We start from the raw sequence: 26581 nt of genomic DNA on the forward strand, positions 1-26581 counted from the left end.
ACCGCAGATCATCTTTTGACCACCCCTTGCTAGGGGAAAGGAAGTCTTTTGCTGCTCTTGAGTATTACACAGACTGGTACAGCATCCCTCACCCCAGGGAGGGAATGGAGAACCAAGCGGGCTTCTTCCCACTGAATGACTGCAGCCTCCTTTCTAGATAAAAGTCTTTAACTGGATTTTCCACCTGGTGAACCCTCACTTTAGGAAAACCATAAGGTACAGCAGTTATTAAAAAGAGGATTTTTACTAATGCATCTGCTGTGTCTTCATTATGTCAGGGCATCTCTATGAAGAGATTTGCAGAGGAATCCAGCCATTCATTTCCACACATAATTCCTCAATAGCCCATTTGCTTCAAAGACTTTTATAGACTTTTACTGCTACATGAATCCTCAGATACTTATATTTTAAGCCCCAGGGGACCCATTGAAAAAGAAATTCATTTTCTGGAGTTTTATGACAAAGGTTTTGCTCTGGATAAAAGCTTCCTGTTATTTCCAAACTTCTGTTCTCCACAAAGATGATTTTGGCGGGTCTGTTCCTATGGCTGCCACAGGGCATGAGGCATGGGTAGAATTTTAGGTCCCAGGAACAAATAAGAATATATTTCTATTGGAAAATGCTCCGTACTTACCTCCATTGCTTTCAGTAGTCCAGACATCTTTCTACAGATATCCAAATGCACACAAACACCTGGGAGTGGGAACTCTGCTTCTTCACATGTTGTTCCCACTACCATCACCTGACCCATCTCAGCACAGGCCAGCCCCACCATGGATGGCCATAAATGCCCTTATAGATCCCCCTCACGTCCCCTGAGTCCTGCCTGAGTGATGGTGCTGGGGAAACAGCAGTGGGTGGAAACCCTTTGAAATCACTCCTGATGGGGTAGCGATGGAGGCCAGCTTCTCCGGGTTTTGCTGAGCAGAAACCTCCATTACCCAACCAATGCTTTCCATCCAAATTTGGGCTCTGCCAGAGATGCTCACAGGGCTTTCTGCTGCACAGGATGCTTTGACATGGTGGCTTTATTTCCCCGGGCTGTCACAGCCGGTGCAGGTGATGGAGAGTGGCTGGTGGACTGGGCTGGGTCCCCCACACAGCCCCTTCCCAGCTCCCAGCACCAGCAGCAGACAGGGATGAGCAGGAGGAAGTGGCCCAGGGGCTCCCAGACAGCCTGAGGATAGTTGTGATGTCAGCCCCTAGCCAGCAGGATCCCACCTGGAGAGAAAGGACATGGAGATGGCAAAACTTAATAAGAAATAGGCAAAACTAGTAATAATAAAAGCCTTTCTCCTCATTTCCATGATCCTAGTGGAATATTTAAGCCACACAAGGGCAAGGCAAACTCAGAGAATATTTTATATATTGACTTTGCTTTTTTTGGGAAGGAGCCAAGTCTCTTCTCATTTTGCTTTCCTGAGGATTAGGAGTTTCCAAAAGCAAACCAGATGCCTTGAAAAATAGGCTAATGTGAGTATGGGGATATCACACACATCCACTACCAAAGCAGGCACTATTTGAGGGAGTCCAGGTGTTCCTGGCTTGTGTAACTCCAGGATGATGGTGACCTGTGTGAACTGGAGCAAGCTATGTGACTTGTTGTTTAATAAAAACATAAGCTGTCTGGCTGCAATCCAGGTGCTCCTGCTGAAGTCTGTCAAGATGAGATTTCACGGCCTCAGTCTTCAATGAGATACTGGGAGAAGTCGGATGATGGAGATGAGGCCAACAGAGAGGGTGGGAGAGGAGAATTAGAGGAAAGCCAACATGTCCACATCATCGAGGCACCAGAGGGAAAGCCAGACAGTTACACTGTGACAGCGTTGACACAGCTAAAGGAAATATTTAGCTGGACTCATTTGCCACAAGGTATCATTGGAATTAAGAACCAACATGTCCATCAAAGGATGAGGTGCAGCCAGCACTGTGGTTTTTGAGGATTATAAACACCACACTTCAGGAAGCTGCAGACAGACAGGCACTTTCTGGTTTTCTCCATGGAAAAACATGCTGGCAGAAGCCACGGTTGGGTTTGGTGTTTGTCTGCCAACGTGGTGCCATGGCAATGCACCAAGGATCACTGCTAGCAACTTTCTCCATATGGAGCTTCTACATCAAACCAAGCTTCTTCCTCCATCATGGCTGGATCTCTCAGGACAACGTCCCTGTCCCTTTTTTTGCCCTGCCCTGTGATCCATAATCAGCGATGGGGCCATGGTGAGTCCCACAGAAAACTGGGCAGCCATCTCATCATCTGCGAGCACCCAGAGGGCATCTCCAGACCTTTGCAGCCCAGTAGTTCTGCCTCGGAAACTGCAACTGGCAGTAAAACAGGGCAATTAGCCCTAATCATCCTGAATTATCACAAGTCCTCCTCCATCCCGGCTTTTCTGCTTCTCCTCCTCCCAGAACTTTGCTCTCTCATTAATCGAAACAGAACCTTTCTGTCACCACTGATTGCATCGTCCAACATCAGCTGCCTGGAAGGATAAAAATAAAAGATGGAAAGTGTGTGCTTTTGGTACAAATAAATAGGTGCCAGAGAAGGTAATTTAATTATGCAGTGATTGAATTAGGTGGAAGAAACTGCATTGTGCCCACAAAATATCTGCCTTGATGATTGATTTGAGGCATGGTCCCTGTTTGGCCAAGAGATGGGGCTCGGTAGGGAAGGCTGGGAGCAACTCCCTCCTGATGCCATCAGGATCCTTGTGGATACCTCACCCCCTCTTTTTTTTCCAGCATATTTGGCTGCTGGCATTAAAACACTCTTGTTGCTCACTACAAATTTTCTGTGTAAGAAAAAATTACTTTAGAGCAGATGAGCCTGATGGCTGGGCTGTGTCCCTCCACTACTGCACCTCCTGTGGAATTACATGGAACAAAGTGGAACAGTTATTGGACAGAATGGAAAAGCTCACCCTGGATGCATGCTACTAAAAAGTAAAGGCCCTGAGGAGTTTATATGGGAGGGAAAAATATGAATTTATAGCCAATGAAGGGTTTCAGGCTGGTTCCAGAGCCAAGTGCCCTGATGACGTGCCACAGCCTTGGCACACCTCTAATTGGGATGAATTTCCCTGCTGCTGGAGTTAATGCATTATGTATTGAAACCATTTGTGTTCATTTGTAGCAAATAATTACTTTAAAATGTTATCATTCATTTGAGTTATTTGACTTCTCTATTAATTCTATAAATAATTGTTTAAAATACTGTGTTAAGGTTGGTGAAAAGCATCAATATTATATTGTTATTGGGGGAATAGACACAGCGGAGCAGCTTCCTGTGGTTGGGTCAGCTGGTGGCACCATCAGAGGTCCAGCCTGAGCCCTCCACCCCCAACAGCTTCCCACTGGCCCTTCTCAGCACATTGATGCTGAAAATCACCTCGTACCTCAAACTTGGTGCCTCTCTCTTAATTGTTCTGAAATGCTGTGATTTCCATGTAAAGCTGCACACATGTCCTTGCTTCCCCTTGCTGTAAATTTTCTGTCCCATGACACCTAAAAGCAAAAGCAATCTTCTTAATCACACCACTTGAGAGCACAAACAGAGGTACAAGGTAAGAGGCACAGAGCAATAAGCTCCTCTGTTGTGTGCCCTTCAATCTGGCTTGATAAATGGAGATTTTGCCCGGAGATTTTTCATGCATGAGCATTAAAAGGGGAACAAGGCTATTTTCTTTCCTTGCAAGGCGAGACAAAAGAGCCACGCTTTCCAACTAAGCAACATTCGTTATTTCAAGGGGGGAAATTAAATAAATTAATTTGAAAGTGGGAAGGGGGGAAAAGCCTTCAGAACAGGATTTAATAAAAAATTATTTCTGGGGTTCTCCACAGCCTCACGATGTTTCAACCAAGTCCATAAAGCATTAGGGAAACACACGGACCCTGTAAGCATCCACCAGCTGCCCCTGGCTGGGTACCCGATGCTCCAACCCAGCAAGTTGCCAAAATTTTTTAAAAGTAACCTGTCAGTTAGCAGATTCTCTCTGAAGAATTTACTATGTGTAAATCCAAAGGGAGAACTTAAAAGCCCTCTATGTTTAATTCGATCAAGGCTTTAATAACATCTGGCTGGATTAGCGTGTGGGTGCTGCTGCGCTCTCAGGAGCGGAGCTGGAAGCGGCCTCCTGGCACCCCATGTTTGCTGTGCTTGAGTCATTTCCCCACCAAGCTCATGCTATTTGCAAGTTAAAAGGATGATGATGTGGGGTTCCAGTGGCACAGGTCTGTTCCTGCAGGCACTCTCTGGGAGCTGGGGGTCCTGCCAGCACCAATCCTCCCCATTGGCACTGGGAGGCTGCTGGGTGTGAGAAGGGTGGAGAAGCCAATCCTGGCAGAGCCACTGTCCTGATCTGGGGCAGGAGGGGCTCTGTGGGGTGGCTGGGGGCCAGTGGGGACAGGGGGGTGAAGGAGCAAGGGATGGGGGCTCAGCCCCTCTTGCATCTTGTGCCACCACTTTGTCTTTCTGTGGTGAGGCTTCTCCTGGGAAAGCAACTCACACACCTCGCACCAGAGAGGGATTTCGCCTCCCTTTAAATCACAGGAAGATGATTTAAGGAACTGAAAGCTTCAAGCCAGGGCTTCTAACCGAAAAGACACATTGATTTTCTGTAGCTGATGGAATAAAAGAATTACTGTGGTGCAGAAAAGAAAAGGAAGCAAACTTTGTTCAGAAAGCCACCTTGGCACGTGCTGTGCATCAGTGGGGCTGATGCTCCCAGGCACTGGAGATGATCCTTCTGCAGCCCCAACCCACACAAACATGCTGACGTGTTTTTGGGTGCTCTGCAGCAGGAGCAGGCAGAGCCCCACACCCAGGGGGAGGTAGGGCAGTGATGGGGGACCAGCCACACTTCCTGTGTGTTGCTGGAAGACCCCTGGGCAGGCAGGGAATTTAGGGAGCTGCAATGGGCTGCATCGCAGTTAGGGGGTAGGCTTCAGCCCAGCGAGGGGGTAGGCTTCACCCCTGCTCACCAGGAGGGACACCATTTCCTTGCTGGCTTTTCTGTGGTGTCTTAGACATACTAATCCTCTACCCTCTACCCCTCACACACTCCCCATCAAGGTTATTATCTCCATCTTGCAGAGAAGGGATGGAGGGGACCACGACAGACCAGCACTGGGGCTCCTTCCCTCCAGGTCCCTCCTTTTTGGGGCGCTGGGTCTCGACCCCACTTTGGGGTTTGGGGACCAAACTGCATCCCTTATAAAAGGGGTACAAACACCGGTGGGATGAAGATGGGGAAGCAGTGAGTGGGGGTTCCTCTTGCCTCCTGGAGGTCTCCAGCTGCTGGCAGCTGGATGCTGGTAGGCTTTGCTCTCCCTGGTCTGGAAGCCGCTTCGCTGGGGATGAATAATTGATCTCCCCCTCGCCCGTGCCCTAATCGCCCTGTCACAGAGTCTATCGCTCACTTTCTCGCTCGCTTTTCCGGATGAATGTTTCATACCTCCCCCGGGACGGCGATGCGGCTGGGGCGGTTCAGGATTCCTGGGCTTTAGGGAAGCGCCAGCTCCAGTACACCTGCCTGAGGGGAGAGGGTGGGAAAGGACAGTACATTGCTCAAAAGTACCCTAGAATGTGTTACGGGGTCGTCCCTGGCGCTTGCAGCGAGTTCGGTTTGGTGGCTGCATCTCCCAGAGAAGGGGCACAAGGCAGGAGAGCTGTGGCCATGGGAAAAAGCAAACGGGGGTCACTCTGGGGATCAGCAGGAATCCCGACCTTTCTCAGTCCGGGATTTTGGCGATTCCCCTGCGGGGAGTAGCTGCCCATGCTGGTGGCAGCCTCTCACCCCGGCACCCCCCACCCTGGCACTTTGCTTTCCCTCTGGTGCCCAGGTAACCCCCGAGCACCACCCGCCCAGCGAGGAGCTGGCAACATTCCCCCAGCCCTTCACGAAGGCACTTGTTAATTCTCTATTCTTCCTTAATTACACAAAAGCAATGACCGTTCTATCATCACTTTACAACGCCTCTATTAAGGCAGAAGTGTTGTGGTTCGGACACTTTAATTAACATGAATGATCTCACCTTTGTCCATAGCATCTTTTTACACGTTATTATATCAGGTAATTGTTAAACTACTCACTGGTTTGGAGAGGTCTGTACTTTCATTAAAATGTCCTGTTTTTTCTGACCTGGCAGATTACCCACATTTTTACGCTTAGAATTTTCAGGTGATTTGAGTTAAATCAATCTGCAAGAAACCGGATGATTTATTTAAAGCACTAGTGGTCTCAAACCAGGAAATGGGGTTTGGTCAATGCTTCTCCAAATTTTAGAAGTTTCAAGGTGCTCCCAGAGCTGTCTGGGAAATAAATCCCTATTGACCAAAGCTATCAAAAGAATGAACTGAATAGTTTAAATTCATTTGAAAACTCCCAACATTCATGGGGAAAAAAAGGCATTCATTAATTTTTAAAATCCCCTTTCTTGTTTCCTCTTGCACGAGAAAAAAAGGCTGGTAGAGAAACCAGGGGCTCTTCCCTCAGGAAACAAAAGCCCTTCCAAATTTTTTGAGCTTTTCAGAAATGCTGCCTGTGGGTTTTTTTGAAGTGAAATTACATTGAAAATGGGGGACGATTAAATAAAATCCAGCCCAAAAACCCAGTGGAGAAGCCCTTTCAGGGCACACTCAGACATGGATGAAACTGTGGCTTCTGACCAATTTTGACCACTTGAAAATGTCAGTTCTCTAAAATCATGGAAAATTGAAATAATTTTTATGCAAGTGACTAGGACTGGCTAAAGCATCTTGCCTGCACCCCGTCAGCCCTGAAGGTGGGCAGTGATCCTGGTTCACTGCTAAAACATGGCTGGGGGGCTGCAGGAGGCTTGGTCCTTCCCAGAGGCGGCTCCAGCTCCTGCCTCCTGCTTTTGGAGAGTGATAGGTAAGAGCAAGATGGGGACACAGGCAGAGGATGAGACTTTTGCCTTGGCTCTTCAAGGACCAAAGCACTGGGTAAACCCTGAAATTTGGTCTGAACACCTAAACCTTCACCTCCTCTTCTTCCTGCTTAGAAGCAGCAGCAGTGCTGAGTTAGAACAGACCACGGAGAAAATCCCGCTCCCCTTCCACATCAGCACTGGGAGCAGCATCTGTCCCCAGCCCATGGCAAGCACAGGCTGTGGCACGTGAAACCTTGGCCAGCTGCTCGCTGCTTGGCTGTCACTGGAGAAAGAGCACCTGGGGGCCCTTATGGCCTTGACCAGACTCACCTGGGGCACACACCTACCCCCGGGTGTGGAGTCCACTGCAGCTCAGCCCTGCCCAGCAGTCCTGGCTGCAGCCTTGTCTTCAGAAGGGGCTTTGTATCATGTTGTCCCACCTCTCCAGCCCGGTCTCCTTTTGCTCCCAGCTACTGGACTGTGGTGGGACCCTGGATCTTGTTCATGGCTCGCTGTGTGTGGAGGTGTCAATGGACCCTGGTACCAGTCCCTGCAGGACTGCACCCCATGGATGAGGATCACCCTGGACTCCCAGATGGTCCTGCTGCTCTGCAACAGTGAGTTGTTGTGTGTTGGATGGTGGTGAAAACAAAGCTCTGTGTGTCACACACTCTTACACAGGGTGTGAATCTGGAAAAAGGGGCTAGAGGGCACCCTGCATTAAGGGACTGTCTTAATTTTTGCCATGTGTTTGACCAAACGTGGGTGTGCGTCTTCCCCAGGGCTGGGGTGGGTCTGCTGTTGTGTCACCAGTCATGTTGGAGAGATGCATCTGAGTCGTGTAAACCATGTGGGGTCAGAGCTGTTGTGCTGTCCTACCCCTGAGAAGAGCCTCTGCCAACACTGAGCCCCCAGTGCTGGGCTGGAGGCCATATCTGTGACTCCCAAACCCACCTCCAGAGGTGAAGGAATGGGGACCAGCTCTGACCCGCAGCCCTGCGGATGTGCCACCTGGGCACAGGAGGCTCCTCTGCCCGCGTGGGCAGCTTGGTGTGGTGGTGATGAGAGTTGTGGTTAACTGGGTTAATTATATTCATGTTGCTAAGAACACGGTGAATTATGTTAATAGCAGCATCTGGGGAAATTACATCTTCATTAATTGGTCTTGATTGCTTTTTGGCAGATGCGAGATGTTTCTGACTTTAACATGCAGGACAAAATTTATTGTGATCAGTGCATGCAGTAAACGCACAAATACCATTACCTTGCCTCACTAATTAACTCTCTGAAGAGGAAGGGATGGCAAAGACCTGCACGGTCATCTCAGCCTTGCTCTCCTGCTCCAGCCAGGACAGGCTTGTTTTCTATTGGTCTGTGCTCTAGTGCTTCTTCTAATAGAGCTTTGAATGTTATTTTCAGTTAATAATGGTAATAATGTGGTTGGCAGATATAGGAAAGCAGTCATGGGGCTGAGGATGCTTCTGATGATGTGTTGTACCCTGCGGTTGGCCTTGCTGCTCTCTGGCTCTGATCTGCCCGTAAGGCTCCTCCTCATGGACATAACTTGGGGTCAGTCAGGTCTATTCACATGCTTGGTGTCAAATACATTGATGATTTGGAGACCTTTGATTCCATCGTGAGAAGAGGAGGCTCACCCAGGCAAGACTGTCCTCAGGGAACCACAGCTGGGTGGCAGGTGGCGAAAGCAGCAATGATCCATGCGCAGCCTGTGGCATCAATCTTTGCAGTTCTTTAGCTTTCAGTCAAGGTAGCAGCAGCAAACAAAGAATAAACCCCATTTCAATGAACTATTGCTATGTAGCAGAAAGCTCTGTTTTTAACCATGGCAGAGATCCTAATCTCTTTGGATAAAGCCCCAAAGCTCCAAGCAAATGCGGAGTGTGGGGAGGAGGTAATGCATTACCTCCCTGGGGAAGAACAGGCTGAAACTCAGGCGAGGCATCGAGTTCCTCATAAGTTATGAGGCTGTTCGTCTGGGGATGGCAGTAAGTTGTATTATGGCCTTGCTTGCTCTGCCTTTTTTTTTTTCACAACACCATCTTTCATTTTAATAGTGGTTTTTCAGCCAGCTTTGTTAGGGCTGCTGCTAATTGGGCTGGATTCATGTGTCCCACCAGGGCACAGGACAAGCCTGGCACTGCTTAAAAGGGAAGGGCGAATTTTACTGCCTGGTGCTTTGAGTAGGCAGAGCCCAGGCTTTGGGGAGCAGGAGGAAGGGGCATGGCAGTGGTGAGACAGGAATTTAGGAACAATTTTAACCCTCTGGCTGCCATGGAAGCTGAGGGATACTCCCCTTGTGACAGTGATGGGACTGAGAGTGGCTCCACATAAGTCAAACAGCCCCTGGGGGGATGAAAGCCCCTTTTGTGATTGATCTTTCTGACCTGGAAAGATGTGGGGCCACCTCTTTTGCTGAGAAATTAGGTTTAAAAGTTCTTCAGTAGTGGAAATGTCAGATTCAGACCTTCATGAAGTGGTTTTCATGGGAATCAGAACTCGTGGCTGGGACAATTTCACCAGAGCTTTGGAAGCAGCAAGGTTTGCACCCTCAAAACCTAGAGTTAGATTTTACTGAGAATCTGTAATGTGCTGAGTGGGGAGCTGGCCATATCCTTTCCATTACACTGCCTCTGTAAATAAGTGCAAGGACCAGGACAGCTGTGATGCATGTGAGATTTGGCTGCAAAGCAACACTCCTGGCTTGCGGAACAGACTTCTACCTGCTGCAGGGCTCACCAGGTCTCTCAGCACAGGGGCCCTGGTAAGTTAGAGAGCTCCAGGGTTTCTGTTTGCGTTCGCAGAGCCCCTGGGAGACTTTCACAAAAAACCTCTCCCAACTCATCCTACAGCACTTTTCACCTCTGTCCTCACTGCCCTACAGCCCTCGCTGGAGCCCCTGGTGCCACAGTCCTGCCAAGCTGGCTGTTCCAAGGTGACCAGAGTTTCTAGCTCTCAGTCACACCACTAAGATGGACAAACCACACTAATGAGATGGAGCATCCACTTGGGATGTCTCAAAAAATACAGCTCTGAAAAGTGGGGCTGTTTAGTCAGAAGTGCCTTCATCTCACTGTCGCTTCAGTCAGTGTGGCAATATGTGCCCCCCTCTCACTGTGGGTCACCTCTTCGCCCAGAGGACAGAAGAGCACGGTGCAGGAGATCTAGGATCCTTCTCCACACCCACACAGATGAACCAGGTGGTAAAACCAGGCCACTTCTTTGCAAAGGTCTTTCCCCATCAGCCACTGTTGTAGTAAGACCAGAAATGTCGGGAAACTGCCCAGAAATGAAGCCTGCCCATACCAAACCGTTCACATTTGCAGCTGAGAAACACAGCAAGGCACTTAGTAGTTGGTAAATGGACTGAATTGTAGCACTGCCTTTATTTTAAAGGGCAATTAGCACTGTGGAAGGATTTTCTCTGCCTCTTCGATATGCCATGTTTGTTAGTTAAAAGCTCAATTTATGGTTAACATTACATAATAACATATGTCACAGCTCTGCAGTTGAGCTGCTCTGTGGCATCGAGAAAACTGTGCCAGAGCAGAAGTCCTGAGAGATGCAAATGGGGGGGAAATAGTGCTGTGAAATTAAATGGTACCCACCAAAATGTAGTGGGGATGTTTTCAGTGAAAGACTGAAATCCTGGATGATGTAGTTATTTGAGGTTTTCCCTTCTTGCACACTTGAGAGGTGGGACTGTTTGATTTGGGTATGGATTTTGCAGATTCTTTTCAGTGAGGGCTGTGCCCAGGGCCAGTGAGGAGCAATGTCAGACAGTTCAGGACAGATAAACCAGGCTGGCCTATGAACCACTCTGTAAACCTGGTGTTAGGGCAGGGAACACTCAGAGTTTCCATCAGGCAAGTGGAACAGCCTGGATGTGTGTGGGGAATGTGCTGGCGTAGCCTGTTGCTTGGACTGGCCCTGGGCTGGAGCATGGCTTTAACTTAAACACCAAGCACTGCAGTGGCAATCTCTTACTGTCACTTAGCTAAAGCAGAGATGATGAAAATGTCACCACTGTGACCACCCTAGTGATGGCTCCAGGCCATGATCTCAACTGTTGCCATGTCCACTGCTGACAGTGAGTGGGAAATACTCTTTCTTGGGGAAGAAAGTTTTCTATCAGTAGTTGCAGAGTGCTGGGTCCCTGCTCTTTGTTGAGCCAGGCTGTCACAAGAGAGATCAGAAATCATTTATTTTTAACGCTATGAATATGTAGAAACTTGTCTGAGCTTCTGCACGCAGTGGCCATGAATTTAGAAACGGCATCAGGAATCATGGCATTCGGCATCCTGTGAATCGGGTCAGAGCTATAAATTTCTCTTATTGGTGCACAAGCCATTTGCCATACGTGACTTTCTGAATTTGTGGTCATTTCTCTCCCTACCCCTGTGTGCCGAGTGTATGACTGAGATTTTATATTGCACCTCTGAGACACAAAGTCCTTCTGGTGCTTTTGCCTCGCATCCTAAACAGGCTCACTTGCTCTCTGGCCTGTCCCCTTGGCTAATGGCTTCTGGCCACAGCCTGGCCCTTAAATCACAGGCTGCACCCAGACAGGCATAAACTGTGACTCTCCCCAGACAGGGAGGATTTGATTAGAGTGGTGAGGGATGTGACTCTGAACACAGGTGCTCAGCCTTGCGAGAACAGCTGCTCCTACACTGGGCCCAAGATGGGTCCTCTGGCACAGGCACTGAAGGCAAGTCCTACAGAGACCTCAGACATGCTCACTGAGCCTCTCCAAGGACAGTCATTTGGAATACAAAGGGAGGAATGTTCAGCGTGGATATCGTGGGGGTATGTTAAGATGATCTGTGTGTTGGGAGGAAAGCTTAAGCTAAGGAAGTTCACACTGTGGAGACTGGAAGATGGTGCTGCCATCCACCTCCTCCACTTTACTGCCTGTGCTTTTCCTCCCCCACCTCTATCTGTTCTAGACATAAAAGCTTTTTTTATCGCAAGATTATTTTTGCTCAGTGAACTAAAATGAAGCATTTGCAACCTCTCCTCCCCAGTGCAAGTGCTCCCAGCAGCAGTGCTCTCCACCTGCTCCTGGCCCCTCTGGGCACCCTAGGAAAGACAAGCCCAGCAGCAGGACAAGATCAGGCTATTGCCAAACCCAGCTCCACTGAGGAATGGGTTCCCCTATTCCACAGATCTGCCCCCTATGAGCCTGGTGAATCACCAAAGGCAGCAGATGCAACTAAGATGTTTCCTAACTAATTTTTAATCCTTTTGGCACAGCAGTGCCAACACAAAAACATGAACTGCATCAAAGCTGTTTATTAAATTCTGGTCTGGCTGCAGTTGTGCAACCCCACTGAAACACTTCGGTGCAGTAACATGAAATAAGAACAGTGGATTTCCTCATGTGTCACTGAGAACTGTATCTTGCCAGCAGGTTGTTCTTGAGGCTGATACACAGGTGTTATCAGGGTCTGAACCCAATTATGAGGGTGGAGCAGGACATGGGAAATTGCACATTTCTGGGTCAAAGAGCCGATATGGCCCCTTCTACTAACTCAGAGCCACTTTTCAAAGCCAAGGTCTCCAGCAAACTACATGTACAACTCTGTTTCCATCAGGATAAGGTTTCTGTGCTTGTTAAAGGCTGAACCTTTGAGCCTTTTCAACTTAATCCTCTTCCAAGTGTATTAGGTTTTTGGGGAGATTTTTGAAATGGCAAGGCTTCCCGAATTTCTGATCTATTGGTGCATATCTAGAGCACTTACCATCATCCATCAGGGCCCTGCCAACATGCAATCTGAATAAAAGCAGAGAGAAAGCACCTTTGCCATCACGATTTTTCAACTATAAATTGCTGGAAGTTGATCTTTGTGAAAAGAGCACTAGCTTCATGTATTTAGTAGGGAACAGGCATTGGACAAAGGAAATACCAGCTACAGGGCTGGTGCTGCAGGGCTATAAATGTGGGAACAGGTTGATAATAGAAACTGGTTTGTGGGTGCTAGCAGACATGAGCAAAGAGAAGTTTTGAAAGCAAAGGTTTCACAGGAACTGTCCCTGAAGAAACACTCTGAAACTGAGACTAAAGCAAATGCCACTCTCTGTTGCCACCTCAAATAGAAACTAGAGGAGGTGAGAGCATCCCTGAAGATGCCACCAGCTCTCTTCCCCATTTTTTGACAAGTGTCCATGCACAGCTTCAGGGTTAACCCACCTTCTTGTCTATATTTCAAGTTCCAAACTTTTTAATCAAAGAGTGGCCCAGCCTTCAAAAACAAATCCAAGTACTATTATACTTTGAAGAAAGGATGGTCTTGCCCAGCAACCACTTAAAATGAAAAAAAAAAATTACTACATTTTTATTGTTATGGTAAAAAGTAGGACAGAGACAGAAAGTCATAGCTGCTTTACTTTGTTCCTTAGAGACGGGGAACAGTGCACATCTGGCTTTAAATAAATAACAACAGTAACTTCCCAATGGCCTTTTGTCTCCCAGCCTCAAGAGTTTCTGAACTAGCTGAAGGCCTCTTTCTTGTTAAGAGCTTCTGTCTCACTCCAACCTAGAGGTTTGTGACAAAACTGACGTTATTTTGTGGAAGGGAGGAAGTAGATGCGTTAGTGAGTGCATTGCCTCTTGGCTGAGGTTTAGGTTTATTTGAATTTATTATTTCTGATGTGATCAATTAATCACTTACTGAACATTTTACTTTAAATGTGGTCAAGGACTGCAGTCTACAGTCAGTCAGTCTATCTGCTCCCACTCTTGGTCCCCCTCTGCTATGTAGCAATGTCCCAGCACTCCCTCCTACTGTCTGTCTTCAAACCACATGTTTTTCACAGCTCAGAGCTGCAGAAGGCTGTAAAGATCCCCTCAGCACAGCATGGTGGGAGTGTAACTGTGTACACTCTGTTTTGCTCATAATACTGAGCAGTTCTCTGACTAAACACACCTTTCTCTTCCCAGCCATCACTAACCAGTTATTCTTCTTTCAGCATAACTTCAACCTGCCACTTAGCCATTAACTGCATCTCTCTGTACCTAAAAATTATTTGAAATGAAACATTCAATTATTACAGAGCTTAAACACCAGAACAAGGCTGCTGTTTGACTTCTTTGTTTCAGAAATGATAAAACACTCCAGCGTTAAACCCCTGTTCTCTCCAACAGCAGCCGAGCCACTAAATTGATGACATGCGGATTAACCAAACAGTCCAGCAAATCATTGGTAGAAAGGGCTGTTTGTGAGGTGCAAGGACTGCTGTCTGAATCCATTTGATGTGCAGGCATCTCACAGTCATTACTCATTACCAACTCCTTCCTCCTGCGGTGTAATTTTCCAATATGTTCTCCCTCATTTTCACAGGGAAGATCTCTACCGTCGCTTGCAACTGCAACTGCACCTGCACCCATCGAGCCCGTTTCTTGAGACTGGGGTAAAACTTGAATCAGATGAGGCCCAAAAGGTATTTTCTGCAGCTCTTCTGCTTTAGATGTTGAAAAGTCAAATCCATGGGTTAGTAATCTGCAGCCATCTGGCTCACAGCCAACTTCCCTCCTCTTCCTCTTGCATGAGGCACCTGTCCTTTGCTCTGCACCAGTGCTGCTGGAATGTGCCTCCTCTGACACACTTGTTTTCTGACACTTGAAATACGCAGACACTGCTTGATTCAGGTACTGAAGATTCATTTCATGGGATGTTGCCTCAACCTAAGAAAACACCCAGGATACACTCAGTTAAAAGGAGCCATGTTTCAATTCAGCACTGCGTGATTATTTTCCATGAATTACTTTTGCTACATGAAGGGATGGAATTTAAAATTCTTTTTCTCAGGCAGCAGAAAGACTCGGGGGAGCTAAGCAAAATGTCAGTAGTTCTTTGTTATTGCTCCTATAATGGGAGCAATAGAGGGCTTACCTCCGTGGGATTTAGCCAGAGATCTCCATCACTGGGATTTTCTGCTGATTTTATGGCACATACCAGCATTCGAGTTATTGCCTCTTCTACACGGGCTTCATGATCTGCATCCTGCCTCAAGAAAACAGAAAGTTTTAGGAGATAGATTAGCTCTTGGGTCTGTGCAGAAAGCTGAAAGGACTTGGGAAGAACATGAATGGCCTTAGTTTGAAAGCCATACTCATGTATGCAAAGTCAATGAAAGGTTTCAGACTTTTGATGCTCCTACTCCTGTGTACAGCCCCGACACAGGTGACAGCACAGGCTCATCTGAACCACGATTTGCAAAAACCAGATTCTAGTATGTGTATATAATCTTTTCCCTCATTAGCATTCTGTTAATTGAATCTGGTGTTTAAAATTACAATACAATGTTAGCATTTAATTAATGCATGCATTTATAGAGCTCTTTAGGACTAGAATGGCCATGGAAGTACATAGCACATTTTTTATATCTACATATTATGTCTAATTTAAGTACTTAAAACACACAGGATGTTCTAGGAAGGCAGCAGCTATCTATGGGCTATAGAGGCAAAAAAGTGAGCCTTAAGAAAATGTAGGAAATATTTTATCATGTAACAGCAGCTGACATACTTCTGTACTTCTGAACATCAGCAAAAGGAAAAACATGTTTCCTCTGAAAGCCCTCCTGCAAATCTAAAAAGTTAATAGCAGGCTGTTTCTTTCAGGCCTTCACTTCCTCTATCATCCCCCTTAAGGCAGCTGGACACTAGCTGATTTAGGATAGCAGAACAAAACTTTATAAGATCTTTTTAAGTTTTCTTTCCCATTCGAGTTTCTTGTATGTAGAAGGGTAGGGTGTGTGGAAGGAAATGGAAGACTCCCCAAACAAGATGGGTGGTTTGGTTAATTCAATGACAAGTGCCTAGACATTGATACATAAATTTGCTTTAATCGAGATGCTTTAGACATAGGAGTTTTGGACCTCGTCAATCCACAGCCCTGATCAGTCTGTGGTTTCAGGGAACACATCAAGCACATGCATCTTGCCAGTATGAATGCTGAAGGCAGTAATTCAGCCTGGAACCCTGAGCTGATTTTGGGGTAGAAGCAGGAGAAAGTGTTGTTGGCATTTTGTGGCTTTGGATGCTTGGCTTATTAATGACCTTATATAACAAGCCCCCAAAACACAGACTTTGGAATCTAAATGTGGAAATTATTTAAGGTGTTGCATTCTTGGTATTCCTCCTGGCCTGCTGAATAACAGGGCTGTACTGATTGCATGACAGTATGTTAGGAAGCAAGGAATACTTTGAGTAGCTCACATCCAGCTGAAAACAAATTAAATTTCTACTCTAAACTCTTGCCAATATAATTAATGGTTTCACTGGGACTATAATTGTTGGTGTGATTCACATCTGTCAATATGAAAGCAGCTGGTAACAGCTGCGAGCAAGAACTGCTTACTTTGGTAATGGAAATGTTCTCAGTATTGTCTTTTAGCATCCATGTCACACTTTATTTTTACAGAGGGACTGCCCAGCACCTAACAAACAGTGCTGCCATCATCAGCTGTACAGATAATTTCTGTAAGAAACTTTCACCTGGGCTGCAATAGCTACATTTGCTTATGGCAGCTTCTGATATTTGGGGAGGGGGAGGGTGTGTGTCATTCATTAGTAAGATCCAGCAAACACTCCTTTGTTTCTGATGGCACCCACACAACTACCCACTCTTGCTGTCACCAAACAGGATCTTGGTGACTTCTGCAAGACCTTTATGACCAGAAAGGAGTTTAGCTCCACTGATTTTTTTTTTTCCTTGCAACACATAAGAACAGCTAGAAATGCTACAGCTAAGGCACCACCCCAGCACCTGGGAGCTCCCAGCTGAGCACAGCTGATCCATCCTGACCTGCTTCTCCAGCAGGGACAATTTGTGAGGCACAGCTCAGGGTACGAGAGTGTGTATTGACATCAGGGCCTTTCCACACCCAGGGCACACAGCCAGTTCCTCTGAATTACCTCAAGGGCTGCTCAAATTTAAGGCAGGCTTAAATGGCTGCTCTACAATATATAGTTGGTGCTTTCTCTGGCACTGGACACAACCTGACTGTACTTAGGGCTACGGAAGACCTCATAAGAAAGTATGGGCTGTGGGCTTGCTGTCCTTGCTAAATATGTAGTTTCATATGGAAAATTTCTCCATGAGGGAAACCCCCAAGTGAGTTCCCCTGCTCTGCCAATGCTTGGTTTGATGCTGGTATGAGAAATGTATCGTGTGGTCTTTGAACAGCAGCTGAATGTATGTGTTCCTCTTCCCTGCAGATTCCCAGTCTAATATCATTTTTTAAAGTAGAAAAAAAAGGCAATGAGTACTTTAGTGAGGCAGCTTTCCCAGGCCATTTCAAAAGATTTTGGGTTTTTCTGGTAATATTAAGCCAGGATTAATAATAAAGTAATTTGAATCAGAAAACCTTCTGGAGCATTGAGATGATCTAGTGGAAGATGTCCCTGCTCATTGCAGGGGGGGCTGGACTAGATGACCTTTAAAGGTCCCTTCCAACCCAAACAATTCTGCAATTCTATGATATCCCTGGAACCATCACATACATACTGGTTAAGATAAGCAAGAAAAATCAGAGCCTGGGGAAAAGAAAATTAATTAAATACTTGAGGAAATCCAACTTCAGGCAATTCAAAACTATCACAGAGAAACGAAAATTCCAAAATCCTCTTCCACCTCCTTCCTATCACATTAATCTGATTTAAATTCTAATTTAGCTTTGCATGTAAGCATGTGCTTGAGGTGAAGTTGCTGTTGAAACGTGATTTCTGCTGAACTGTGTCTTCAGATCTGGAACCCTGAAAGGTTCTTCAGGAAAAAAACATATCCATAAGGGTTCTTCCCTCCACAGCCTCTGAACACAACACACCCAATAGGGCTGAACTTGGCAGGCAAGGGACAGAAGGCCATGTGCACATGGAAGTGCTACATCACCATGACATAAAAAGGAAAATACCAGTTCAATCCAAGAGTTTATGCTGACAGTGATAGGATCAATGGATTCCACATAGTGCCACCAGTGTCTTGGAACGAGCAGGACCTGGAATTGGAGACAATCACATTAGGGTACCAAGGGAAGGATGAAGAAAGATAAGGTGTTTTAATTATAGGTCATGTGGGATGCAGACACAGAATGAGGCAAAGAAATAGGGGTGGGAAGTCATTTATTTCTTCTAAAGCACCTTTTCACAGGACTTAAATGCCCACTCTCTCCTCCCACTGTATCAATACTATGGTGTAAGAAATGGACATGATCCAGAGCTGCCTTTCATCCAAACTCCTTCCCACGTGAGCAGGACTGTAACCTCGTAATTGCTGTAGGTAAGCAAAGTCCAGCCCTACAAAGGGGGTGCAGCTGGAGTAGCAGTAGATCGGGGCTTTAGAGAAAGTCTCAGCCAAGCAGGAATTCTTTTGTAGACTCTCCAACTGAGCAGACTTTCCAGTTCCTTTAGAAGAACTGCCAGCTGGTTTCCCCAAAAAGCAGGTATCCTAATGCTCCTCTGGGTGACTAACAATATGTAGCTTTAATTCTGGTCAATAATCGCCAGTATTACATTTGTCACTTTTAGTAGATAGGCTTTTAAAAGAAAGTGCCGTGATTTCTGGGACAATCTAGTTTAGATCAGAGCTTTATAACTACATCAGGATGATAGCTTGACATAAAATTGATTCTAACCCATGGTTTCTAAGGTACGAGCCATTGATGTTGTTTTGATGATAGAGGACAAGCTTTACAGATTACTGAACATGAGATTAACATGGCACTATCAGGAAAAGCATAAAAGATATTTTTTGACAAGGAATAAAAATGGTCAGAGACAGACAAAAATATACACTTCAGAATGGGGAAAGTGAAGCAATGATCTGTATCTGAATTGCAGACAATTTTTTTTCTTGGTAGACACAAATTACTTAGAAGCATGTTCTGCTACCCAGATAGCCCTGTGCTTCATTATATCAAAACACGGCTAATGAGAAAATGTCTGTATAGGAAACAATGATTGTGACTCTAGTCCTGCACTTACAGGACACTCAGAACAGAGTCATTTTTGGGCCAGATGACAAAATGTTCTCCACAGGCTTCAATTTAAGTCAAACAGAAAAGCAGTGGCTCTCTAAAGGTCAAAAACATTTGAAAATTGTACTTTAATCCAGTACAGCATACAAAACAGAGAAGGAAGTCGGTCAGTGGAGGGTCATTATTTTAAAAATATTACTAATTTGTTATTCCTGCCATCTGTATGAAACCTTGACTGCAGTCAACATGTTTCCTACATTGAACAGGTTTCAGAGTTGTGCTTTTATCACAGAAACATCCACTCTAAATGAAAAGTGCAGCTGCATTAGCAGCAACGGGTTTATCTGTTAGGAAGTGTTGCCCTACGTTTCACTGACTGCAAAATCACATGAAACCTCCCCCAAACACTCATCTGCTCTATAAGGGATCTTACGCTGAACTCTGCTAAAGAATCTAGGTGCCCTCCAAATGACTGGGTGTAATGATGAGGCCTGGAAAACTTTGTTTTACAGCAGAAGAAAGCACAGCTCCTGCAAGTGGCTGTTTGCAACAACAGGATTCGTCCTATGAGATCTGTGTAGGAAAAGCGAGTTTTGCAACATGCTGGAGAAGTGGATGAAGACACCAGGGAACTGGGGTATGGCACAGAGGGACTATATAGCAAGGGAAAACAAGCGAGAGACAAATTAAGGGAACTGTAAGAGTGTTTCAGTCAGAAAAACAAGATGGAAATTAGGTGCTGGCTCAACACGACTGGCATGCGAATCAGGAACAGAATTGCTTTGGAAAGAGAAGGTACAGCCAGGAGGAAAATACAACTCCCCCAATGTGTCCTGTGTTTTCAAACCTAAGAAGAGGAACTTGGTCTTTTAGAGACTGATCAGATTCTACTTGCCAGCAGGTTGAGGGTAATAACTGCGAAGTTGTGCCTTTCTGCAGCTGGCACTGTTTGCTGATGCAATTTATAGAAGAGCTACAGAGCTGTGACTCAAACAGGCAAAAGAGGTTCCATAAAGACACTTGCTCTCCCTCTTATTTTTGGGCAAGCTTATGCATGTTAAAATAAGGATTTATAGCAGGAAGAAAATTGAAATTATCAAAAAGCAAAAGGACTAAAACTTTAAGGAAGATGAAGAAATGGAAAAAAGTGATTAAAACCAAAAAATACATCTGGCAAGCAAGCAGAACTAACAAAAGACCAAAAACTCCCGACAAAACAAACAAAAAACAGCAAAGAGAGAAGTACAGTAGGATTCTTCTACCTTTACAAACTAGTATTCTTCTCGGTTTGCAAATTAGAAGCAAAAAAACCCCACAACAGAATGAAAACAAAAACCCACCACCACCACCTCTATCAATCCTACAATAAAATAAAGCAGACTTCCATATGTTTATGGATGTGGGACACAGATTTAGCTACATTCCAATAGGAAATGTGAAAGTAAACCACAGTGAAATAACACACACACAAATGCAGCAAACATTTTACAGGGAAAATGTGAAGTGCAATAGCAAGACAGAACTATTCCAAGCTAAGAGATAATCCTGTGCTAGCCTGCTTTCTGCAGAACATATCTAACTTTGCAGGCTGGGAAGATACTGATCTAAACAGCAACCAATCAGATAATTTTAATATTTAGGCTAGTGATAGGCAAATATAGAAAATGAAGTCAAAGTAGGACAGAAATCCCAGAAAAGATAAAATGAAATTCTGTAATGGGAGGAGAGAAACCAAGGGAATACTTGGGAGAGCAAGGGGAGCAATGCTGAAGACTTGTACAGCACAGAGAACAGACCAGGTTTAAATTCTCAGTGGACATGATTAACTCAAAACAGTGCAAAGGTAGGGCAAAGGTGGAATTGCTTCAAAAAGAGAGCATATCCTGAAGTGAAATATTATACCAAGAAATTTCTGCTCATTAGGAAAAGGTATTTAGGTAAATGCACATGAAAAGGAAGCCAGTGTGATGGGAAGATAAAGATGTAGGGTCGTGGGGGGACCCCAAGGAAATCCCAAAGCTGCCTGTAACCATGGCAATGAAAAATGAAATAGATACAAGCAGAGTCAATTCTCTGGAAGCACCACCCGGGGACTCTGTGGGAGTGCTGCTACCCCAGCCTATGCCCTGTCCCTGCTGGTGCCTGGCTGTCCTAGTCCTAGTAAGGTGCTCCTTACCCTGCCTCCCTCCTCCCTCCTGAGCTGGTGTCTTCCCACGCGCTGAAACTAAGCTCCAAGGGCCACTGATGTCAGAAACACGAGGACAGCCCTTGGGAAAAGGACAGTGAAGAGGGAGGGAGTGGGGCTGTTACATTCCTTGTCCATGGCAACCCTGGCAGGAGACTGAAGCTCAGGGGAGGTGGTGAGGAGTTAGGAACTTGCAGCTTTCACCTTTGGATTGCCTGGCTTTTGGGGTGCTCAAGGGGTTCTCCCTATGTGTTACAGGCTGAGTGCTGTTTTTATCACCAATTCCAGTGTAAATTCAGCTCCTGGACTCTTCTGCTTCTTCTGTGATGGAGATGATACTTCTTGTGTCTCAGGGTTGGGTTTGGCTGACTGCTTGCTCTATGGGGTGACTTGGGGCCAAATGAAAGTTTGGGAGACTTTCATTTGTAGTCTTCCAAATGAAAGTTCTTTATTCCTTCCCAAAGAATTATCAACCATCTACTATGCATAATGCTGTGGACAACTCTGAATCCTCCTTCACTAAAATAACCTTTTAAAAGTATTTTGTATACTTGGAGCTGGAATGTTTCACTGCCTTTTAAAAAGTTTGAGTTATCGTATTTCTTGACTTGCTACAACACTTTTTTCTTTGGTATCAATTATATTTTTCTTGGCTATTCAGACTGTATGCTGTTCCCCACTTTAAGCCCAATCTGAAGTTCTCACTTCTTTTCTTTAAAGGTGGCACACAGGGAAATCCCTTCCTGACTTCATGAATATTTCTGCTTGCTCAGCGTTGGGTTAGAAGTCAGAGGTTTATTTGTGCTGTTGGGAGCTCTGGTTGCCAAGCAGGATCCTGTGGTGTGTTAGATGCCACAGCAGGAGCGCAGAAAGAGAAAACCTTGCAGCTATATGCAGGAACTGAGTGACAACTGTATTTATGGACAAAGACTGAGTTCAAGATGTGTTTCTTTAGACTTTCAAGAAAGCAGATAAGCAAAAGCAGAGGAGGGGAGCTTCTGAGCAGCAGACCACGGTGAGAGACAGCAAGCAGTAATGTTGATCTTTTTCTAAAATCAGTACTTCCCATATTGTGACAAAATTTTTCAAGACTGGAAGGGAGCATCCTTCTCAGACTCAATGAGACTCTAAGACTAGTTCAGTCAGGCCTTTCCTTGCACTTCTGCACTGCAGCTCTTCCAGCTTCAGGCTGCACCTGGGGCACAGGGCCAGGGCACAGGAGAGCTGAGTGCTGCCTTTAAACAGCAAACAGTTTAGGGGGTCCTGTCTGGGGCAGTGTGAGAGGGAATGGTGTTGCTCATGGGAGCCCAGTGTCCAAGCTGCTTGCTCTCCATCTGGAGGGCTCCTTTTATAGCCTGTGCTGAAGGACAAGATGAGATGAATGTTCCTGCAGGAGTGTAATTGTATAAGATCACCTTGTAGAGGTGCCAGGTTCTTCCCAGTGATGGCACATAGGGCACCTGTCCTGAATCAGGTTTAAGCTGAGGATGGCGGATCCCACCCTAACTCTCTTAACACTTGTCCCAGAGCATGGGGTGGAATGTTCTAGAACAGACATGTTTTGCCACATTTGTGGTCTTTTAGGCAGCATTTGTATATTTGTGAAAAGAATCAAGGTGTCACCAGAAATGTTGCAGAATTTACTCAATTCCCTACTTAGCACTGAGCCTTGCAACCACCACACAGGTGACCAGGTTCAAATATTTCTAAGGAGCCTCATCTGTGTGACACACCTTGAGCTTGTAACTTTGTGGATATAGTCAGGTACTGCTGCAAGCCCTTCACCTACTCAGCTGCCTATTTGAATAAGCTTGATATCTAAATGTTTTCCTAATTTGTCTGAGAACAGATCACTAATGTAAAACTACAAGTTGTGGTAAGACCTCTGTGGACAGCCATAGGTCAAGTACAGGATGAAACCTTATAAAACCTAAAGTCTCAGACAACTACCAAAATTCATAACAGAGGTTCACCTCTGAACAACACAGTGGAAGGGCACAAAGGATGCAACTGAAGTATGCATTGTGCATTGGTACAATGTTATATGAAGGAATTCTGCTTTTAGGCAGAATGGGTGTAGAAAAATGGCTTGTAGCAAACACCGACCAGAAGGTGGCATTAGACACATTAAGTTTTTGATATTCAAAGCTGCACTCACCCTACATGCAGCTGCTCTCCTGAATACCTAAGAACACCTTTGTCTTTATTTTTTCAACCCTTTATTGTTACAATAATCCAAAATGTTCCGTGTTACCCTCCGAGAATGAGTGGAGATTCTACATATTAGCACAAAATAAGGCAGCCCACAAATTCTGCAGTAATTGTATTGCTTCTATGTGAAAACCACTGTTAAGCACGTATCAAGACTGTTATTATTTAGGGATTCTCTCTCTTGTTAACAAAGGAGTTCTTCTAGGTCATTCCTTTCCTCTCCATCAAATAGCAGCAGTCCCCAGCCACCTGCCCCATAAGCTTCTGGATAAGATGCTGGATGAAGGCAATACCTCACTGCTCCATCATTGCTTCCACATTACTCCCCCCTCCACCCTGAAATCCAAAAAGTATTCCCTTCATGGAAATGCAGACAAATTGTATTACTGAGCTGGCTCAAGAACTTTATTCCTAGCAAGATTAATTTGTAATTGCTTTAAGCCTAATTAAAATTAAGATCATATTAAAGGTTCACTAACACACTTGATCATTGCAAAGGAGATTATAAATTGAAATAGTGTTGGGGACCAGGGATAATGCACTGCTGAATGGATGTGACATTTTTATCAATAGCAAAAATTTGTTCTTTGTGCTTTAAATTATTGAATGATGCAACCTTATGAAGTGCTGAATCCAAAACTAGCAGTATGAGTAGGAGCTAATGTAGTGCAAACAATGAAGGTTGATCACAGATTCCTCATTTGCATCTGTACCAATTGCAGAGCATACACTTCCCAGTTGATAGGTATCATCCTCTTGTTGGAAACTACTATCCTGCTTCAGCCTGCCATCTCACCAGTTTATGGGAGCACTCCTTAGTCTGCCTCCTCAAAATCAACTGGATTAGCAAAAATCCATTCCTTAAATCGTTGAAGGCAGCTGGGTTTGCCAGCTAGGGACAGGGGAACACTCACACAAGTTGCTGAGCTGGCAGGTCAGAAGAGGTGACAACATCTGGTAGGAGAATGGTGAGAGGGCTCTGGAAGAGGCAGCTCCACCTTGTGAAGCGGTTGGAGCAATGAACATTGCAGAATTCCTTTGGAAAGGCCTGACAGCTTGAGATGTGCAGCACTGCGTTACAAGGACATGCATGGCTGAACAAATGAAAAAGGGTAATTCAGACTTCAAATACAGACCACGTTGATTAAATAAAGAAGGACACAACTTACGGCAAGAGACTAGGAATTAAGAGCCCCGAGCCCTACTCTCACACTGCTGCTGACTGCCTGCGTGACTGTAAACCAGGCACTTATAGCTGAACTTTCTCAATAAAACAGGATTAATAATATCCTCACATCCCTGTAAAGCATCATGAAACCTCTGGGTGCTGTGTGCTCTAAATGCAAGTATCACTGAAGTATTTATTAAAGGAACATGTGAAAGCTATTCACTACCAAAGTATGAGCTCCTTTGCTAGCTCTACATACTCATTAATCAAATACATTTTATGCAAAATACTGGTATCAGAGTTCAAGAAAGTTCTAAAGCAGATAGATTGGAGGTGGTTGCAAGAACTGTGATGGAATTAGGCAGCTGATTCAACTACTTCTCCAAATGTTTGCAGTTTTTGTACAAAAAAGTCTAGTAAAACAACTGTCAGCAAAGAAAACTCCTGTGCTGAGAGAAATGTGTCAAGTCTGAGTGCAGAGTAAAGAAAGAGAGAAATTCCACAGTCAATTTGATAAGATTTTCTAACCTTTAATTAGCCAGTTAAATGACTTACAGGAATATAAAGTAATGTAAAGCTTGTATGTAAATGGTACCTGTCCTGGACTGAGTGTAACGACATGAGCTGTTGAGTTCCTAAACTTGGGAAAGCGTTTCAGATCAGGGTTGGCAACGTTGACTTTGCTGAATACGCTGGATTCCTCATAAGGGATCCTGGTCGGATAAAGGAAACTGGTGTCACCAGGTGGGAAGAGGTGCCATCTCTTCCTGAAAATAGAGAGAAGACAAAAATGTATTCAGTGCATGTCACTTACAGCAAAGAACTAAAGGCAGTAGCAAGGTTTTCAATAAAACATAAATCTGTCTTCGCTGTGTGAATCTCCTACGCAGTGAGAACACAGGCAGTGCTTACAGGCTGTCTCCTGAAAGTGTTTTTAAAATATTTCACTTTTTAATTTTTTAACTGAAAAGATTTACAGCTTCTCACCAATTATTTCTAAAAGGCAGATAACATAAAATTTAAAAAAAAGCTCTCCCATCTGGTTTCTCTGTCCTCCCTTTTACATGCAGCATTTACAGATGCTCAGAGAATTAAAAACTGCTCCATAAACTAGAGGGAATAGTTTTGTTAGAGACAATGTATTTTTGTTCAGTGAATGAATGGCTTTCAAAATCCACGTTTGTTTTGAAAGGAGGGCATCGTGTGTTTAGGATGGCAATAGTAAAAGGGTATAGACATGATCTTCTGTTTCCTATCATCACCTGGAGTACTTACGAGGCTGTTAGTCACAAACCCTTCATTCTCAGTAAAAATCACCTTAATGCTCCCATGCCAAAGATGGCATAAACGAAACCCAGACACACTCATAGACATAAGCATCCTGAAACATCTGTATTTTTTGTGTAATTAGTACCATATGATGAAAATGTGGCTTGTGTGGGCCATTGGGTTTAAGAACTTACTGGTGTGACTAAATGCCCAGATGGAGCACAACAGGGTTGTTCTGTTCCTTGTCTGGGGACACTCATGTGCCAGGTTGCTCTCTATGTGCCCAAAGAAGCACGTGAATGCACCACAGTGCAGGACCAAGCAGAGCTGAGGCACAAACCTTGTTCTCAAGGGTTAATGTCTCTATTTCACTTACACAGACCAGATCAAAGGGAAAAAAAAAGAATATGCCAGAACGGGTGGTGCCAGTTTTATGGGTACTATAAATGAAATATCTTAGTGGGTACATATGTTATTTAGAAACAGAAGTTTTATATGGCGGTACTTTGGGTGATAGAAAAAACCAGAAGGAATACACAAAGAGAGAATTTATTACATTTAAGAGGTGCCAGACAAACATGACCCATACACCAAGCAATGGAAAGGTAAAGGCAGCACTTTACAGCCCAGCTGGACAACTTGTGCAGCTCTCCTCTTTGTTTTGGACTCTACCAAGAGCTTTTCTTTTTGTTCCTTTTACTTGGTATTCACTTCTTACTTTTTGTCTACTGCTTCTGGTTGTCAGTTCTAAGTCACAGATCTGAAAATAGGAGAAAAGCAACTAAATGGCACAAAACCAGAAGAAACAGGAACAGAAGAGATAGGAATAGCAGGATAGCCAGAACTGGAGAGAC

The 26581-nt window shown here is 45.0% G+C and overlaps 1 protein-coding gene across 1 annotated transcript in view; it reads right to left on the reverse strand.

Annotated features, from left to right (window-relative positions):
- Positions 1-13231: 13231 nt before the first annotated feature.
- HSPBAP1 (HSPB1 associated protein 1) overlaps positions 13232-26581 on the reverse strand; it is a 37317-nt gene continuing 23967 nt past the window's right edge. The window contains exons 5-8 of the mRNA XM_027677905.1: positions 25054-25225; positions 17833-17916; positions 14808-14918; positions 13232-14599 (exon numbers count right to left, since the gene is read on the reverse strand). Of these exons, the coding sequence (XP_027533706.1) occupies positions 14036-14599; positions 14808-14918; positions 17833-17916; positions 25054-25225 (931 nt within the window). The 3' untranslated portion in view covers positions 13232-14035. The remainder of the gene's footprint in view (positions 14600-14807; positions 14919-17832; positions 17917-25053; positions 25226-26581) is intronic.

Source organism: Neopelma chrysocephalum, unplaced genomic scaffold, assembly GCF_003984885.1.
Source record: "Neopelma chrysocephalum unplaced genomic scaffold, ASM398488v2 Primary Assembly neopelma1_44, whole genome shotgun sequence".
Lineage (NCBI taxonomy): Eukaryota > Metazoa > Chordata > Aves > Passeriformes > Pipridae > Neopelma > Neopelma chrysocephalum.